Source organism: Myodes glareolus, chromosome 10 (genome assembly GCF_982192425.1).
Source record: "Myodes glareolus chromosome 10, mMyoGla1.1, whole genome shotgun sequence".
NCBI lineage: Eukaryota > Metazoa > Chordata > Mammalia > Rodentia > Cricetidae > Myodes > Myodes glareolus.
In genome coordinates this window covers 933,273-952,390 of record NC_142035.1, presented here as the reverse complement: position 1 = coordinate 952,390, position 19,118 = coordinate 933,273, and the positions used below count along the sequence as shown (strand labels likewise).

The window sequence follows — 19,118 nt, the reverse complement described above, 5'->3', positions numbered from 1 at the left end:
GGCTGGTGGGGCAGTTTGTCTTGTAGGTAACTCTTGGGTCTGTGCAGTGTCAGGAACCACCCCCCCCCCCCCCAGAGACTGGGATGTCTACCTCTGGTTCCCAGAGAGGTGAGGAAGAGACAGTCTGGGATAGGGATGAGGCCAACAGAGGAACTAGCTAGCCTAAGGATGTCCCCACTGAGCAGGGATGGGGCTTCATGCACCTCAGGGCTATGTTTAAGGCCCACCATGCTCTAGCCTCCTTGCAGACTGTAGAGTCCCACCCAGATCTCATGCCCTTGCTCTTCCTTAAATCTAGACGCAAATAGCCAGCCTTGCACTGTGTCCCCAGCCTTTTGCACCCCAAGACCTCCAGATAACCTGTCACACAGCAGAGTTCACAAGGCTCAACCTCCCCTAGGCCTTGGAGCTGTAAAGGATGGGTGTGACCAAAACATATCTCATCCACAGCACACCTGGCATCAGAGTCCCACTCCAGTGTTAGTAGTTGTTGGTCATTTTTTGATCAGGGTGGTCTGGACACTTGGGAAGGGAGAATGCTAACCATAAAAATACTAAAATTACACCATAGAAAGCAAGCAGGTCCAGCGAGTACCTGCTCACTTCAAGCTGCTCTTTAGCATGGCCACTGTAAGCCTGGATTCAACACTTCTTCTGTGAAGATGGGCAGACGGGTGATTTGGCAATCCTGCTCCTTCAGGTTCTAGATACAACATGGAAAATGAGCTTATCAGTGTTTCCAACTCAGGCACCTTGACCCACACCCGACAGCTAGGGAGAGAACTGAGACTGCTACACACCTCTGAGAGAAAAGCTGCAGGCCTGTGCAGCACCTCTTCCATGCCCCCTCCTGGTTCCTCTTGGTAATACTCTTCAGCGGACGACTATGAGCTGAAGACCCATAGTGAAAGGAAGCCTAGCGGCTTTGAAGAAACTTTGAATTGGGTATTCATTTAGCTTAAACAAATTTATCCTGTGCGACTGTAATTCACAGGATGGTGCTTACTGTCCAAATTCCTTTTCTAAAAGCTATAGAAACTGTCAGTCATAGGGACACACGGAGAGAGAAAACCCCACTATTTGCATACATTGCTGCAGAATCTAGGGGGCATCTTTCACACTCATTCTTTCTTTAGAGTCACAAGGCAAGGTCTAACGAATTAGCAGTGTGACAACTAATTCCCTTCTTGTGTGTTTTGGGCCAGAGAGATTTTTAGAGTTCACCAATTCTGGATGTCAAGAATCCAAGAGGGACAAGAGATGGCCAACTAGGAGTCTGGGGTCCAAAAATGCCCTGAAGTCAAGCATGTCCATCATGTGCCCTCTAGTACCCAGTGACACGATAGCCAGTACCATAGGTCCTCTAAACACTGGCGTCTAGAGACAGACCTCAACCAACAAACCTTGCCAAAGGTTTGTGTGCATTGGAGACAGTCAGAGGTTAAATCTAACTTCTGGGAATGTAACAGTAAGGGCATCAGTAACACCATCACAGTCTCTCGCAAAGTGCCTGTGTTAATTCCTGAAGCTCACAGCACAAGCCTGGGTCTTCAGGTTCCCTTCCCTAATAGCCTCTGACTCCACACAAGGGGATAAGAGGGCAAGTGACACAAACCCAGCCAACCACCATCAGCTACAGTTCCTGTCACCACCTCTTCTGTAGTGACCACGGATTCTGCTCATCTCACCCATGGGAAGCCGCTTCAGTCATACCACAAAGGATTTTGTTTTTAGCCCATACCTCTGTGTACTTCTCAGTCAATTGCTCTCAAAACCAGAAATTCCTCGTATTTGGAGCTCAAGGACTACATACATGCAAGTTACACAACTGAGATTATAAATCACACATACTTTAAAAGCTACTTCCTGCTGGGTGGCGGTGGTGCATGCTTTTAATTCCAGCACTCAGGATGCAGAGGCAAGTGGAGTTCAAGGTCTACAGAGTGCCAGGAGAAACCGGTTTCAAAAAAACCAAAACCAAACCAAACCAACAAAAGATATGTCCTAAAATACAGGGAGTGTTTTGGAGTTGGAATACAGGTAAGTTAAAGTCAAAGACTCCTGTACTGATTGTCTCCTTATCAACTGTTACCTCCCATGTAGACAGCTAGTGTTTGGGAAAGCATGAAACCATACCCAGGTTCTCTATCTGAATCTCACTGTCAAAATGAATAGCTATAGACTGGTATGGAGGCACAGCATACAATCCCAGCAGCTGGGAGGCGTAGACCAGAAGATTGGGAGTGCAACACCAAGCTAGGTTACATAAGACCACCCCCCCCAAAAAAAAACCCCAAAAAAACAGGACGGGATAACCATACTAAAGCTTTGATTTGTGGATTTCATTTGGAAGTTTCCTCTGCAAGAAAAATGCTGTGAACAAACATGAAAACAGTAAGGAGCCAGTAAGATGGTGCAGAAGGTAAAGGTGCTTGTTGTCAACCCCAGAACCCGGGAGGCAGAGGCAGGCAGATCTCTGTGAGTTTGAAGCCAGCCTGGTCGACAAGAGCGAGTTCCAGGACAGGCTCCAAAGCTACTGAGAAACCCTGTCTCGAAAATAAAATTTAAAAAAAAAAAAAAAGGTTCTAAGTGGTGGTGCACATGCTGTTAATCCCAGCATTGGGGAGGCAGAGGCAGGTAGATTTCTGTGAGTTTGAAGCCAGCGAGTTCCAGGACAGGTTCCAAAGCTACAGACAAACCTTGTTTCGAAAATAAAAAAGTGAAAGAATGAAGATGATATGGCAGAGATCAGGGAGCTGAATCACTCTGGGGACAGCTATGCAAACTAGGAAGTATGGCTGCTAAACAGTTCCTTCACCTTTGCTAGCATCTGCAAATTCTCAGGTTGGGAGGACTGAATCCTAAGTCCTATAGGTGGACCTATGAAAGTTACTCTGTCCTTGAGTACCCGGGGTGAGCGAAACTGCAGCCTCTGGCTGCCACTACTCAGAGCAGGCACCATGGATCTGTAGCTCTAACAGAAACAAGCACATGCAGCAGGGAAAACAAGAACACACAAACTTGCTCAACAGGTGTTTATTAAGGCTTGTATTCTCCTAGAGGACAGGTATCCGATGTTGTCCATGACTCCGTACAGGCAGTAACAGCTCAAGGAAGTGACACGTTCTAAATACAAGTCTAAATAATACAGCTTAAATGGTAACTGAGAGGGTCTTTTGGAGTAAATAGTTTCAGAAGGTATCTGCTCTCTAAGACAGTAAGGATCCTCTACATTGGGCGCGTGCAGATTCAGTATGCGAGGGCGTCGGGCATTGAGCACCACTTTCATGCTAACTCCAACTCCAGGTGGCAGTGAGCTCCTCCACGGCTCCTCATTCCACAAAACATGATAGCAAATTTGTTTTCTAAAGAATTTTTTGTTTTTTGCTTTTTTCACCCATTCAACAGGAAAAAAAAAAGGAGACACACAGTGAAATTTACAATTGGCAGCAGCATCCATCACACTGCCTGTACTATCAGATCCTACATTTAAAGCTTAGCGTTACTGGTAAAAAACTTAAGACAGCATCAGGATTCTCAAGTGAAGAAAGAGGACGACTAAAAATGATCTGCAAACAACTAAGAATGTTGCAATTTCCTGGCCACACAGCCGCAACCTCACACAGCAGCAGATGGTGGCAGGGAGAGCTGCAGCACCGCTCTGTGTGGGCACTGAACTACGGACGGCCTTTCCAGACAGCTGCGGGCACACTCGAAAACTATGTTATGTCTAGTAGGGAACTCAAAAGGGCAGGTTAGCATTCTGATGGACACCACAGGTAGTAAATGGCAAGCCGCTTCTGTACTGTGAGGAGACGCCAACAGCACATGCTGAATGGGCTCTTTGTTCACTGTAAAGCAGTAGAAGGCAAGAAACATGAAGTGTCCTACAGGGTATCAAATGGTGGGATATAAGAGTAAGAACATAATTTCTGCCAAAATAAAATATCTTTGGGATGTATTAGGTGTTTTGTTTTGAAGAATATTTATATTTTGCATTAGGTCAATCTGACTGATAAGCTGACAAACAAAATACTCCTTTATTAGTGAGTTCTACAATATTATAATACATAGAAAAATACAAATGAATGCAGATCCATCTGGCAAAAATGAACTACAAAGATAAAGATGCAACAATCAACCCCGCACGAGGACGACACTGGAGCTGACTCGGAGACAGCACCAAGCATACAGCTTAAAACTCTGTTTTCAAATTCAACCATTAACCCAAAACAAACTGGTTTGTCCTTATTGTTTGTTTCGATTCTGCCTTTCCTGTAAAAAGAAGAGGAGAAGAGGTTAGCTCATGATTTGCAGGTGAAGGCACACAAAGGTGAGGCCTGAGGCCACTTCATGGGCTGCAGCCAAAGATGGGGATGTGTGCTTGTCTGGAAATCCCTGAGGACCTGGTTCTAAACTACCAAGGAGCCTAGTCCCACTGACCAGGGTAGGGGCCACCATCTACAGTCAAGCACCACACACTGTCCTAACCTTTCTCAAGAAGGCCCTCTGCACGGAGGGCATGAGGTTGCATCCAATCCCATGTCCCATACCCATGAAACGCAAGCTTCCCCTCCCCCAACCTAGCCAGCTCTCCCTCATGTGTCAGTCACGTTACTAAAGAAACACACTAGAATGATGAAGGCACCAGCATGCCTGGTACACAAAAACAATTTTCCTCAATTTTCACTCATTTTAACAAACCAATGACTCAGAAAACACCAAAATCTATCCAATAGGCTAAAAAGTAAGCTCCAAGTTAGGGCTAAGTTAAAGGACAGGAAGACAAGCTAGATCCATCTAGTTAAAGCCCTTTTCAACGGATCAAGTTCTTTCTGTGGCCTTCAGCAGTACTGACCAAATCAGGATAGAATTCCTCAACTGGGCTAAGCCCCTACTTCTACAGAGAGCACCCCACCCCCAGCATGCATGACACACCAATCTGGAGCTTACATCTAACTTGTTCCTGCTGTTTGCCTGCCTGGTTTCTGATAAGTAGTGGATCAAGAAGCCACCTGTCTTTTCTAACAATGCAGCATCGAATAAATTCAGACCATGACAGATAGTGGCACATGCACTACCACCCACATACCAAGCACCACGTTCTGTCCTAATCCGTAAGACCCTCTGTACAGCACTCACATGTCTGCTTGCCTGCCTTCCTGCCCCCCAATTCCCATTCTCTTATATGTCACTGTCAAGATATTGGAGAAAGAGTATAAACACTACATCTAGAGGTTAAAGGCTGGGTCCCTAACATGGTCATCCTAGGTGTGAACAGCTAGCAAAGCACCTACAGCTTGCTCAGTCTGGATTTTGTTTGAGACAGGGTGTCAAGTATCTAAGGTTGGCCCTGAGCTACTCCTGATCCTCCAGCCACACCTCCTAAAGCATTGAAATCACAAGTATGTGTGTCACCCTACCTAACTACATTCAGTGTATCTGGGCAACACCTGTACTTTTCTTTGGGGCTACGGTGGACTAAATATATGCCAGGCACAGATATGACTACCATGCAAAGTCCTAAGCGAGGTCTCACATCTTTGTGTGGCTCCAATCACAAGAAAGTGGCAAGGAAGCACCTAGATCAATGAGTGGGTAGATCACTACTAAGAATTCGTAAGCCTCTACCCTGAAGTGTAAAGAGGACAGTTCTCTTTAAGCAGAAGTCTGTCTCCCCTGCGTGCAATGGCTACTAGTAAAGCACCTGGAGGAGGGAGACAACGTCTGGTTCCTTTAGCCTTTCCAATAGCTACAAAGTCTGCCACCTGCTCTTTACAGAAGTAACATTACTCATAGAACATTCTTTTGGGGGGGTAGGGGGAGAGCACTGCTGAAAGAGGAAGTACAGGTCATCCTAGAGGTCCAGCAAACATGTCTGCGTGTATCCCCTAAGTTCTCTACCCTCCCAATCTCCAAAGTCACAGGCTGCTCTGCTACTGTATGTGACATATCCCTGAGGTCCGTTAAGACTAGGGTCAGAATAGTTTAGGTATCTCCAGCCAGCAGGCACTGTGCAGAACTCAATTGTCAATATTTTAAACACCCTAAGAGGGTGTTTAAACACCACCAGGCGGTGGTGGCGCACACCTTTAATCCTAGCACTGGGGAGGCAGAGGCAGGCGGATCTCTGTGAGTTTGAGGCCAGCCTGGTCTACAAGAGCTAGTTCCAAGACAGGCACCAAAGCTACAGAGAAAACCTGTCTCGAAACAAACAAAAAACCCAAAACTAAACACCCTAAGAAAGGCCTGTTTATAGATTAAACAAAATAAAACAAGACTGTATAGGGACAGCAAGGTGGCTCAGCAGGCTAGGACACATACTGCCAAGTCTGACAACATGGGTTTGAGCCCCAAGACCTATATGACCAAAGAGTGAACTGACCCCCCATCCTTTTACACATACCCACACACAAATAAATATGTAAAATGTAGTAAGTAGAAATAAATTTAAATGAAAAAAAAATATCGGAGACCCTATCTCAAAAACAAAACAACAACAAAAACCAGTGTGCCCAGCACCCAGTGCTTAGGAGACAGAGGCAGGTAGAGATCTCTGGGAGTTCAAGACTAGCCAGAGCTATATAATGAGAACCTTTCTGGGGAAGAAAAAGAACAAGTTATTAGAACCAAGGCCAGCCTGATCTACAAAGTGAGTCCCAGTATAGTCAGGGTCACACAGAGAAACCATGTCTCAAAAAAACAAAAAAAAATTAGCACATTTTCACATTTATAGCTGGACAGGAAAACTCTGAAAGGGAAACTGAGAAATTGTGAGCTGTTTTGCTTTCTAAACACACCAGATGCTACTTTAAAGTGGTGAGGTCTAACTGTTAATAATGAACCTAAGACAGGTCTGTCTTCAGGTCAGAAGAACCTTGGCGGTGGGGGCAGGGTCCTCAAGTATTTTGCAGACACTAAATTTTAGCCCAGAGGAAGAAGCTCTTTACTCTTTACACTACTTCACTCTTTTTTTGAGACAGGGAATTCACAGAGATCCATCTACCTCTGTCTCCTGAGTGCTGGGATTACAGGTGTGTGCCACCATGCCCGATTTCCCACTTCACTCTTAAGATGAAATGGCATTCTGCAGCAGCCCAGACTCAATCAAGACACTCAGGATCCCAACTCCTAGATAAACTAATAGCCCAGCCTCCTGGGAGGGGGAAATTGAGTACTGATAGGCAGCTGGCACAGGGCGCAGTGAAGGTATGCATCATCTAGGGACTGCCCCACAAGTGGGTAGAGAAACCTGAAGTTCTACTAGTACTCATTTGTCTTCTTCAATAATACAACTTAACATTGACTCCATGACAGAAAGCTTTGTGGCTGGGCTGTCACAGTCTGGGTAAGAGTCACCAGTCCTCCCGAGGATGCTGTTCACGATGCTTTCCAGTACAAGGACTACCAGGGATCCTGACCATATGCCTACAGCTTGTAACCCCTACAGGTCACTCAAAAGGTTTACAAGACCAGAGATCTGACAGTCACTGCTGTCTAAGAATCAAGTTCATAAATTTAAGTTTTAAGATGGTAGAATTAGGAGCTAACACTGCTTCTACAAAGGGCCTGGGTTTGGCCCAACACCCACACCAGGAAGTTCACAACCATCTCTAATTCCAGTTCAAGGGGATCTGACACCCTTGCCTCACTTCTGCAAGCATCTGTATACACATGATGCATGTAAACCCATGAAGGCATACATACATAAAAACTTAACGATACAAAATTCAGGCATACAGTTTTTAAAAAATTAGAATTTTTAAGACACAACCAGATAATGGGCTGAATTCTATCCCTAAACCTATTACCAATCTCTGAGACTTAGTAATATTTTTTTAAAAGAACTAAATGCTTTCTTTTGGATTTTATTTTTATGTGCACTAATGTTGTTTTGCCTGCATGTATGTCTGCATGAGTGTCAGGTACTCTGGAACTGGAGTTACAGTTGTGAGCTGCCATGTGGGTGTTGGGAATTGAACCCAGGTCCTCTTAACAGGTGAGACATCTCTCCAGTCTGATCTTATTTATTTTTATGCATGTAAGTATTTTGTCTAAATGTACAGTCTATGGACCACATGAGTATAGTGCCCTTGGAGGCCAGTAGAGGGTGCCAGAATCCATGAGACAGGAGTAAAGAGTTGTTAGCTGTCATGTGGGTGCTGGGAACTGAGCCCAGGAATAGCAGCCTACACTCTTAATCGCTGAACCATCTCTCCAGCCCTACCCAGTGCATTCTGATGTAACTATAAAGTTTCAGCACTTAAAGGAAAATTGAGTATAAACACAAATAGCTAGCCACCAGATAAAAGGACCAAAGTAGCTAGCTACTAGATAAAAGGAGAACTTAAGTCTCATTTACTATTGCTATTTAACACAGACAGATGTTGCATTAACAATACTGTGCTAAGGGAGTGGTCCCAGATGGTCTGTTCTATAGATATCTAGGCATCTTTGGTTTGTACAGGTATATATATATGATGATGCTAGCAACCATTTCTAAGAACCTATGTCACTGTTTAGGAACTCCTGCTATTTTATACCTAAAAGGGTAAACCTACATAATAATGTCATCCCTTTCTTAATGCTTTATCACTACTTGAGACAAGAGTAACTTAATGGTACTATCAGCAGCACTACTACCTGGTGTGAATGCTTATTTATTCACACAAGCAAGTCATCTAATTCAGAGGACATAAAGATTGGAAGCCAATCCTATGATCACCAGCCCATGCTGACTGGTATTTCATAAAAGAAAGGAGAATCTTAGGACTAATGCTCTTGGGTAATAAAAGCTTCATAAACACATTGAGACTGTTTCTCTCATTTCTGAAAACCATTTCTGTTCTGAAGAGCAAATGGCCTCACATCAGTTAGGGCCATCTCCACCCAAATGGACCTAGTCATATAATCATAACAATTAATTATAAAACATCTGGCTCCCAAGCCTGCTCCCTATTCCCTCCCCCCACTCCCCAATTCTTCTTAGTACTTAAATGATATGAGTTTAAGTTTCCCCAAACTGCAAGTCTTTTGAGTTCCTACAAGGAAAAAAGAAAATGACCTTTAGGCCAGACTTTCCAACTGCTATGTGGCAGTGTTCACACAAGAATGCTTGAGCAGGCAGGACAGTAAGGCACAGCCAATACCTACAACATGGGCAGTCTCCATGGCCTCTCTGGTGCCACATGAAAACCAATTTCTAAGAATGCTTAACTGGACAGGAGCTAGAAAGAACTAAGATCGTGATTCAAAAAGTAGCTTCCCTGCATTCTTTCTTATGTATACACACAGTGGTCCAGATTACCATGTCTCCTAATACTCATCCCAGGGATGTGATAGCTAAGAGATAACACCTCAGACTGCTCTGATGACAGCTAGCTGGGATCATGTCACTGGTCCATTATACTCCAGCTTGCTATGAGGGTACCCGGCATGCAGACACAGACATCTGTTTAACAGGTGCCTACGGACAACTCACCTTGCGCACCACCTCCTCTTCTTCTTGGCGCTTCTCATAGTGAGAAAAGTCATCGAAGATGGAGGTTGTGTGCTTATAGGAAGCAATAATTTTCAGCACTTGTTTTGCTTTTTCTAAGGGTACCTCCTGTGTATCACGGGAGTTTGTGACAGGTTTGTTGTCATTATTCTCAAGTCTGATGTGCCGCAGTTGGTTATTGGGCACATCCTTGACAAAAATCCACTTCACGTCAAACTTCCCCTTCCATTTGTCCTGGGACCAGACCCCAGCACTGGTGCCGTAGTCCACAGGGGACTTCATCTCTGCTACCCCACAGAAATGTCCACTCCCATTGACACTGAAGAGCAGGTAAACAGGCCCCTTGCTGCTCATGGAGCGGAAGGCGCCATCCAGGCGCTTGTTGCCATGTTCAGTACTACACCAGATGGAGTACTTGATGGAGCGGTGGATGTCGTCCTCAGAATAGCTCTTGATGATGAACACCCGCCCACTCTTAAGATTCCAGTCGAACTCTTTAGGGTTATAGCTGTGGGCAGCTTTCAGTTTCTCCAGGACAGGGTGGGATTCTACACTTGGGGCAGAAGTAGGCTGGGCATTTCCAACAGAGTTACTGTCACTGTTGGCCACTCCACTCTGCCCAAATGCTGCATTTCTGTTTCGGGGAGCCACCCAGCGGGGTTGAAGAGGCTGCTGAGGGCTCTGATACTGTGGCTGGACCAAAGGTGGGGGCTGAACAGGGAGAGGCTGAGCTACCTGCTGGGACTGTGGGACAGCCTGGGGGGATGGTGTCTGCTGGGGGGCTGAGGCTTTTGGAACAGGGCCCTTGTTATCCCAAGTACCAATGTCCATGTTATGTTTTATAGGTGGAGGAGGCAACGCACCCCCCACTATTGGCCCACTCTTTGTTTTCATCTTAGGCTGCGGTTTTGCAGGCTTGCTGGCAATGGCTGCCCATGAAGTTGGTTTTGAAACTGGCATGTTTACATTTGTACCACCATTGCCAGAAAGGACACCAGTCAGTGCCACACTGTTGACAACTGAACCCACCGTCTTAACTGCAGAGGTGGTAACATCCCCAATCTTCAGGCCAACCATGCCCTGCTCCAGACTATTCATCCCAGGGGCCTTGTTGAGGGTATCACTGTGAAAACCTGTCTGCCCATCAACAACTGTGCCACCAAGGGAGCTTGGTGGGTAAGTGTAACTGCTCCCATAGGCTGAGCTCTGAGTCTGCTGCCCCTGAGAACCACTTGTCCCCCAGGCTGAGAAGGCAGGGTTTTCAGGGAAAAAATTAAACCTGTGCTGGTAAATATTGTTCCCCAGACCCCCAGGCTGTCCAAAAACAGCATCATGCATGAAGTGATGGTCTCCATTACTAAGTTGTCCATAGGTAGTGAGATATGGGATAGGAGGGTCCCCTGCAGTGGACCATGGTGCCTCACTGAGGGAGTAAGGAAATCCAATGGACGGCGGATAGTAGCTGGGCAGGTAAGGATCACTCATCGAGGGGTAACTGTTACTCTGTAAAAACAAAACAAGTGATAAGTTAGATTCCTGTCATATAGCCCATCATGCCAACCATCTCATACATACGCAGAGCAGAAACAAGCCTAAAATAGCACAGAATTGCAGAGGCAGGTGGATCTCTGTGTTCGAGGCCAAACTGGCCTTGAGAGTGAGTTCTAGGACAGACAGGGCTATACCCTGTCTCAAAAGAACAAAATACAAACAACAACAACAAAACCCCAAAACTACAAAGCCTCCTTTATATCTGAACTCAGGTAAAATGACCTGAATTCAGGTGACATGATCCAGCCAAACCATCTTTTTGCTTTCACCATTAGAGGAATCCAACCCAGGCCTGCAGTAGTAATGTTTATAAATAAACACTGACAACAGAACAAAGCATGAGGACAGCTTTAACAATGTCCTGAGATGGTTCTGGTAGTCAATTAGGACCAGTAGGCTCCAGTTCCTGAGATGGCTCTGATAATCAATTAGGACCAGTAGGCTCCAGTTCGCTGGCCGACTGGCACACCTGGGCACTGATGTTCAATGCCACCCTTCAAAACCCTCTTCTAAACACACTCCTGAGATCTACCCCAGCTGCGTTTTTCTGAGGGTCTATCCTTCACACTTCATGGGTTCCTGGGTACACTCATGGGTGCTCAGACCTTGGCTGGTTCCAACACTTTTGCCAATATCAAGTTCCTGGAGTTTAAGAACCCTGCTACGAGTCTCCCTAAGCCCCAACTCTACCTGCAGGAGGAGCTTCTGAGAGGGGCTTTAAGTTAGGTTACAGGGCAGAATGGTATGAGGGAGGATGGAATGCTTCACCATCTTGACCTAGTAGCCTTACTATTCCTCTAAGGAGTTGCCTAGGCTGCAGGTGTAGACTTGGGAGCTGGCAGTCTAGGGTAACATCTCTTTGGAGACACTCAGCTGAGGTTTGGAAAGAATCAGTCCCTACCCACAGGCACTGTAACAGAGGTGCTTTGAGCTCAGTTTCAGTTTTCACTTCAACCCCACCGACAGACCAGTTTCTATCACCTCCACTGTACTACTTTTCAATCCCTGAAAGCGAGACAACAGTGAGGTAAATGAAGATACCTTCCTAGAAAGGCAGCCTGTGCTCAGGCCACACATGTTTAGTGAAGTAAGGAAGGTCATTTAGGTCCACACCACTTCAGAACTAGTATTTAACACGAAGTAATTGTTTCTCTGTTACTGAAAACTTAGCATCTACAAACATGTCCTCATAAATATTCTATAAACATAAAAAAACCTCGAGTTTATTTTCTCTTGAAAGGGTTTCAATAATTCTGGTTCCTCCAATGCAGCCTCCTCCCAGAATCCTTCAAAGGAGCCCAAGCAGCAAGGCCAGGAGGAAATCAGTGAGTTTCATACAGATTCCTTCATGGATACAAAACTGACGGCATAACCCTTCCTCAGGAAGACTAGCCCATCTCAGCAACCACTTTAATGCATGAGAAGGGCAAACAGAAGGGAAGATGGCTGTATGTCGTTCTAACCCACTGGGCTACAAACCAACAGAAAAGCAGCAATAAAGACTCAGAAAAAACGCTCAAGTCACTCTGACTTACACAATTGAGGATTATATCCATCACATTCAGCAAATCTCCCAAAGCCCACCTGAAGTATTACCACTCCAAGAACAAACAGAGCTACAGCCCACCATGCACTCAACACCATCCAATAGGTGGCCCACACTATTCCCTAGCTCATAGTGACTAAATGCTACCTGAATACAGTAGATTCAAGCACAACACCTCCTTAAAACCCCACTGAAAATCCTAAAATTGTGCTTCTTTCAGATTCTTACACAAAGATCCTAGGTAACGTCCTCTGCAAAAAAACCATCACACCTCAAGATAAGGGTGTGATAATTCAACTAAAAATGTACATGTAGAAACACACATGTAGGACAGAAGCAGCAAAGCAGCAGAGAAGAGAAGCAGTCAGCAGCCTGGAAGGCACTGCCTTGGGAGACCTCACTACTTCCTTGAGTTCTCAGATGGAGAAGACAGTATAAGCAATGATACAATTAAACCCTAAGGAAAAAGTAAAAACCACAGATAAAAAGGCCATTGTGTACTAAGGTCTCCTGAAAAGTACTACAGGCATCCAGGAGGTTGCCCAAACACCTATCCACACTCTCCTTCTGCCTTTGAACCAGCAGCCTCACTTCTGATTCTCTCCACCCTGAGATGCCACAGGCCCTGTGAAATTGTATATTAGCCCAATCCCAGTCTTGACCTCAACCCTACTGACAGACCAGTTCTATTACTTCCATCATGTTTCCTTTCAGTTTCTGAAAGTGAAGCATCAGGCTACTTTGTGAAGCTATCTCTGCCAGGCTGTTTCATGCAGAGGAAACCTGTGAGCCAGGCTGAAGGCCAGTCCATGATACACATCTTTCCTGGGAAGCAAGTGGTTCTCATCAATCTGTAGTAAATGCTGCCTGCTCTGGTCTGGATGGACAGCGACTAGGGCTGCTGGTAAAGCAGGCAGAGCCTGCCCAGGCCCTCCATTGCCCTCTGTGACCAGGCACAAGCTTGGGTTTACATCTACTTGTAAATGCCCCAGGCAAGGCAGTCTCTGGCTTAGTGGCTCCACAGAGTAGTCTAAGTTACCAGTAAAAAGTGGTTTATCAAAGACACAGCTGAATAAACTTAAGTCACACAAGCAAACTCAAAAGTCACTCTTCATAGATGAACACCTCTGAGTGAGAACACTTTGGTTCCCACAGCTCTTACCAGACTACTGGGTAGTACCATATCTAAGATTTCTAATCAAAGCCTGGGTACAAGAGGACCACACAAGGGAAGCACGCACATCTCCCAATGCCAGAGCTCACTGACACATGAAAATACAACTTGGAACTCTTTGGTCTCTTCCTCCTGATAACTGGAAAATTAGATAAATAAAATAGAGACTCCAAAGAATTAAAGAGGATTTAAATGACCATGGCTGTTATCCCTAGGTTATTTGGAAACAGTTAAATATAATAAAGCCACAAATCTGTTCAAGAATAAGAACTTTTAAAAAAATCAAACCAAGTTGAATTACCTTAAGTGGAAGGGATGGAAACTAATACACACACACCGACAATTCTGAATGATCAGAACACTTCCTCTAGCCTTTTTTCAAGAAGGAAAGAATTCTGAGTGCATTTGAAAAACAAGGTGACTGGGCGTCAGAGGGACTGACACTGGAAGGAGATGTAGCCCCATAGGCCATCTCTGGAGCACGCCCAGACACATGCACTTCATTGGATCAAATCAACTACATAAAAGAAAAGCACTGAGAGCAAGGCTGAAAAGTGACCAAGTGGCTAGGACTCCTGGGAACTGCTCTGTCCATCAGCATGACCACATTTACTTCAGGAGATAACCACAGACAGAAGAAATGTTAGAGAGAAATCTGAGCACTACATACTGACTCAGCTAGGCACTTCTTGGTCTTTCTTCAAGGCTGATCCTTCTGAGAATGTAATGCCAGTCCCTTATCTGGCTGATCAATATGCAGAGACAAGAGTTTCTGACAAAGAATTTCTTTATCTGATTAAGCAATTTACAAGGGGCAAGTAAAGATCCACAGTATTCTTTCATTGCCCCTCTGGGAAGCTGTAGTGGGAGCAAACCCCTCCTCACTGGGTACTGCCACGGGACCTTTTAGGAATTTTATGAACACATAACCACAAGACTCCAAGCAGATACAGGCTTGATAGTCAGGCACATATGTGCTAATCCTGAGCCCATCAGAACGGCCTAGGCATGGCAGTAACCCAAGTATCAAGTTTCTCCCAGATCTTCACAAACAAGGCACAGCATTATTTAACTTAACTCTGGACTACAGGTGAAAAAAAAAAAAAACACAAAGCCTGATTTGAAAAAAAAAAAAAAAACCCTGGGTGACTAGGTAGGCTCAATTTTCAAGATAAGCCAAGAGCTCCCAAGGCCAGCAATTCCTCACAAATGAATGAGTATAGAGGTATAAACTTCAATCCAGCCACATGAAACAACACAAGTGACGGTGTCCATCAATCATTCTGAACTATCTTTGGGCACTGAGGTGTACTACAGAAGAGCAAGGAGGCAGATGATAACTTGGCCCCATATGAAGAAACAAGCAATGCAAAGACAAGAGCACCCGAAGAATGAAGACCCCAGCTTCTCCAAACAGTGGTACTCAGCTGCTTCTTCTAAAAAGACCTCAAAGCTTCCTGTGTTACTACTTTCTACCTAACAAAGTTGGGCATTTCTAGAAAACCTGCCATCAGGAGCACACATTTACTCTGAAGTAAAATGTGCTGTAAGTACTTTGCTAAAAGTGCACATCTGAACATAGAGACACGAAAGAGCCACTCTGAAGCTAGTCACTGGGAGTGCCGCCTTGAAGAACGTTCCTCCTTCCCATGGCTTCCCTGAGAGAAGATTGCAGTGGCCTGCAATTGACAGCGGGACTGACTCCACTTTAAATAAATCCTCTCAAATGTTCCATGCGCCCTTACTTTATAAAAACACATTTCAAATGTAGTAAAGCAACCCTCGTTCCTTGTTTTGGTTAATATTTAGTATATGCCACTACTCATTACTAAGAAAACCAGGAAATACAATATTCAAAAGAATATTGTTTAACTTCTTGTCCTTGCCATGGTCAACAGCCCACGACTAAAGCCAACTCAGTTCTGCATCTCCATACTGTCCAGACATTCAGGGGCAACCATGCAACTCTACAGTTAAGGTTCCTTCAGACTCTGAGGTTTCTGATACGCTAAATGTGGTGGGAAGAAAGATGGATAAAAGTTGCAAAATGCTCTAAGATGATCTAAAAGGGACAGAAAAGTAAAAAAGAAAAACAAAAAAAAACAAAACAAAAACTGTCAAGGACCAGGCAAAACCCTGTTTTACTTACTCTAAAAATGTAGCATGTATTTAAAAGTAGCAGTCACTACAGTTAGAGACAAATTTCAAATTGTCTATGGCTTTTTGCTTGTTTTGAGACAGGTCTCACTACATAGTCCTGTCTGTCCTTGAACTCACAGAGATCCAACTGCCTCTATCTTTGAGTACTGGGATTAGTGGTGTGAACCACCATACCCAGCTTGCTTATGGCTTTTAACCAGAGCAATTCTGTTGCCAGAAGACTTCTTGCAGACAAGTTCTGTAGGAAGCTAATCAGGAAATTTAGTGGGTGGAGGGGGGGTGGGCGCCTGTATGTAACTAGTGATCCTACTGTGCAGGGAACAGTAAAAACAATACTTTGGCAAAAAACGCCCAGTAGATTGGGGAAAGAGAGGACATGAAGGCAGGAGGGGCACGCTGAGGAAGCATGAGGCTGCTATGATCCATACAGACTGTATGTACATATGAAATTTTCAAAGAATAAATTTTAAAAATGTTTTTTAATTGTCTGGGGCTAGAAAGATGGTTCGGAGGTGGAGACTTGCTGCTCTTACAGAGGACCACAGTTCAGTGGCCAGCGCCCATGTAGGCAGTTCACAACCACCTGCACCTACAGCTCTAGACGCCAAGGTTACCTGTGCACGTGCACACACCTGCGCCTGAACCCACACCCACACTAAAATATAAAAGCCGTGGCTGGGGAGATGACTCAGTTTAAAATGAGTGCTACCCAAGCTTTAGGACTAGAGTTGGAGTCCCCCCAAACCCATGTAAATGCCAAGTGAGTTGGGGGCTTACTTGTAAAGACAGGAGATTCCCAAAGCAACTGAAACTTAGCCACATTGGCAAGTTCTGGGTTTAAGAGACCCTGCATCACTGAATAAGGCAGAAAGGTGACAGGAGATGATCTCGACATCAGCATCAGGCCTTACATGCATTCAATCCCCCACCCACCCCAACCTCAACAGACACACACCTGTACCTGTACACATATACACACACAAGGTGCCAGAGGTAAGAATACTGAGTCACCTGAGAACACAGCCCTGAAGCCTGCTGCACCATACAGGTGCTCTCTCTGCTTTATGTACCTTCTCTAGTGCCAGCCTCCCGACAATCCTAAGAGCGGGTCTATTTTTTTATATATACAAAAGGAAACTGAGGTTCAGGGAAGGTGAGTCACCTGATGCACAGAAAGGGCCTGCTGCACTGTTCAGGGCTTAGCTACTCTCCTAGATCCTAACTCTAATCCTCCAGAGACAAAATGAATATGGCACAAAGCTTCAGGGAACCACCACTCCTTTACACCATAAAAAAGCGCTCCAGCCCAGTCCACAAATGCTGAGGGTCAATTAGAAGTCTGTCTGTACCCATTCTCAATGGGTGCTGCTCTGCACCACTCAGGCCCCAGGCCTAGCAGGAAGACCTGCTCAAATTAACTCTTCAAAACTGATCACGTTTACTACTTTCTAGCCTGCCTCTTTCCTGCTTAGGAGAGGAAATTAGAAATATGATAGTTAAATTTAGGTGTTACAAATAAAAATATTTTAAAAAACAAAAAAATTCACTAATAAACTCACCGGATTGGACTGTCCAGAAAGGTAGGGCTCAAAGTCATTGTCATGAACTGTATCCTTCTGATGCAAAGAACCATTTTGTACTACAACAAGAAGTAGCAAAGTATTATCTTCAGCATGGGAATTACTTTTAAGCATGGGAATCTCAGCAAAGTCCATTTTCATCAAATTTTAGTAGAGACCATCTTATTCTAAAATGGGCACACTCTCTAGAGCTGATGTTTACACTCCTAATAAGACTGGCAGTGTACAGCTCTCCACAAATTACATTTTTATAAAGATATAATCATAATTTGGTCAGGTCATTTTTTTTTGCAAGTAAAATAAATGGCAAGAAACTTACAGCCAGACTTTCAAGGGTCTTGTGATGCTGCCCCCACCCCAGAGATGGGAACTGACCCCCAGCTGATGAAATCTACAGGGTCTCAGAAATTCTTTGCCAGCTCTAAGAGCCCCGTTGGGCACGGAGTGCTGAAGAGGGCAGGATGCTCAGCTGGAAAGGGCCTAACCCAAGATCACTACCATCCGATTCTCCACTTACTTTCCGCTGTTACAGTGCACAGCCAGGAAAGGAAAGGAAAGGAATGGTAAATAGAGTGCTGGGCCTTTTCCAACCTTAAAACACGATGAACCATATTTGGTTACATCAAGTAACAACAACATGCACTGGTTAAAGAGTCTTCCAAGTAAACGTTTAGGGTCACTTTCCAAGACTGAGTTTTGGCAGTTTACTACAGGTCAGACTATCACAGATGACAACAAACTTAGGGTGGACGGCCGAGCCTCTGAGGCCCGCAGGCTAGCTGACTCTCCCTAAGAGCCACCCACTACCTAGCAACAGAGGACCATCATCCAGCCCCCTGAGACTCTGCGAAGAGGTCTTATCGCCATTTCCTTCCCCACCAGGTAATTGTTCTTGCAGAGTGAAGAGGGAAGGGCTGAACTACTCCGGGTACGCCTTTATTTTCTAGTACCCCCCACCAATCTGTCAAATATCCCGGAAATGGAAAGTTTCACTCCTCCGAGTTGACGGAGGAAACTAACTTTCTGATTCCAGGCAAGGTAGACTTTCTCTTGTCCACACGGACCGACGCTGCCCCGTCCTCCTCCAAAGTCGACTTCCCGGAACTCTGCTCACCTTTATTATCTTGTCCTTTTGTTCTCTGCGTCGCCGCAGGTCAGGATGTGCGGGTGGACACCACCCAGCCCGGGAAAGGAAACACAAAAGTTACTATCCGGAGAATGCTCCGCGGAGGGCGACAGAACCCTGGCCAGGCCTCCAGATCTCTCACACTCTGACCACAGCCAGGCCCAGCGGACCCCGACTTCGAAAGCCGTAACTCCGGCCCGGCCTGGTATCCAGGTCCTCGGCCCGGAGACCCGAGCCCTGACCCGGCCTCCCGGATTCCCGGCCCGGACCCTGCACCCCCAGCCCAGCCTCCAGTTCCCCGGCGCGGCCCAGACCGCAACCTCGGTCCACGGCCCGGCCTCGTGACTGTGGTCCCGAGACGCCCCTACCTGGGGGTCCACGCTGGTGGCCGACATGCTTCATGAACAGCGCGGCGCGGGACCGGGGCGCCGCCGGCTCGGGCCTCCCGCGAGGCCGGGCCTGTCACGCCGCGCGCGGCCCCG

General features: G+C 45.6%; 1 protein-coding gene across 2 annotated transcripts; it reads right to left on the bottom strand.

The window, feature by feature from the left end:
- Positions 1–3,021: 3,021 nt before the first annotated feature.
- Ythdf1 (YTH N6-methyladenosine RNA binding protein F1) lies at positions 3,022–19,118 on the bottom strand. Of its 2 annotated transcripts, XM_085696876.2 has the most exons (5): positions 19,005–19,118; positions 18,625–18,649; positions 17,490–17,569; positions 9,482–11,002; positions 3,022–4,275 (listed from the first exon to the last, which is right to left on the bottom strand). In XM_085696876.2, exons 1-5 carry the CDS (start codon positions 19,029–19,031, stop codon positions 4,249–4,251), a joined length of 1,680 nt encoding a protein of 559 aa, XP_085553002.1. In that variant the 5' UTR covers positions 19,032–19,118; the 3' UTR covers positions 3,022–4,248. The 2 variants fall into 2 exon arrangements, with proteins under 2 accessions (XP_085553002.1, XP_048297281.1); XM_048441324.3 differs by lacking the exons at positions 18,625–18,649; positions 19,005–19,118 and adding an exon at positions 18,531–18,604.

Coding starts and splice junctions, on each gene's coding strand:
- Ythdf1 (XM_085696876.2), bottom strand. CDS start 19,031: ATGTCGGCCACCAGCGTGGACCCCCAG. Junction 18,650..19,004: donor CCACCAGCGTGGACCCCCAG/GTAGGGGCGTCT, acceptor GCGGCGACGCAG/AGAACAAAAGGACAAGATAA. Junction 4,276..9,481: donor AAGAGGAGGTGGTGCGCAAG/GTGAGTTGTCCG, acceptor TTCTTTTTACAG/GAAAGGCAGAATCGAAACAA.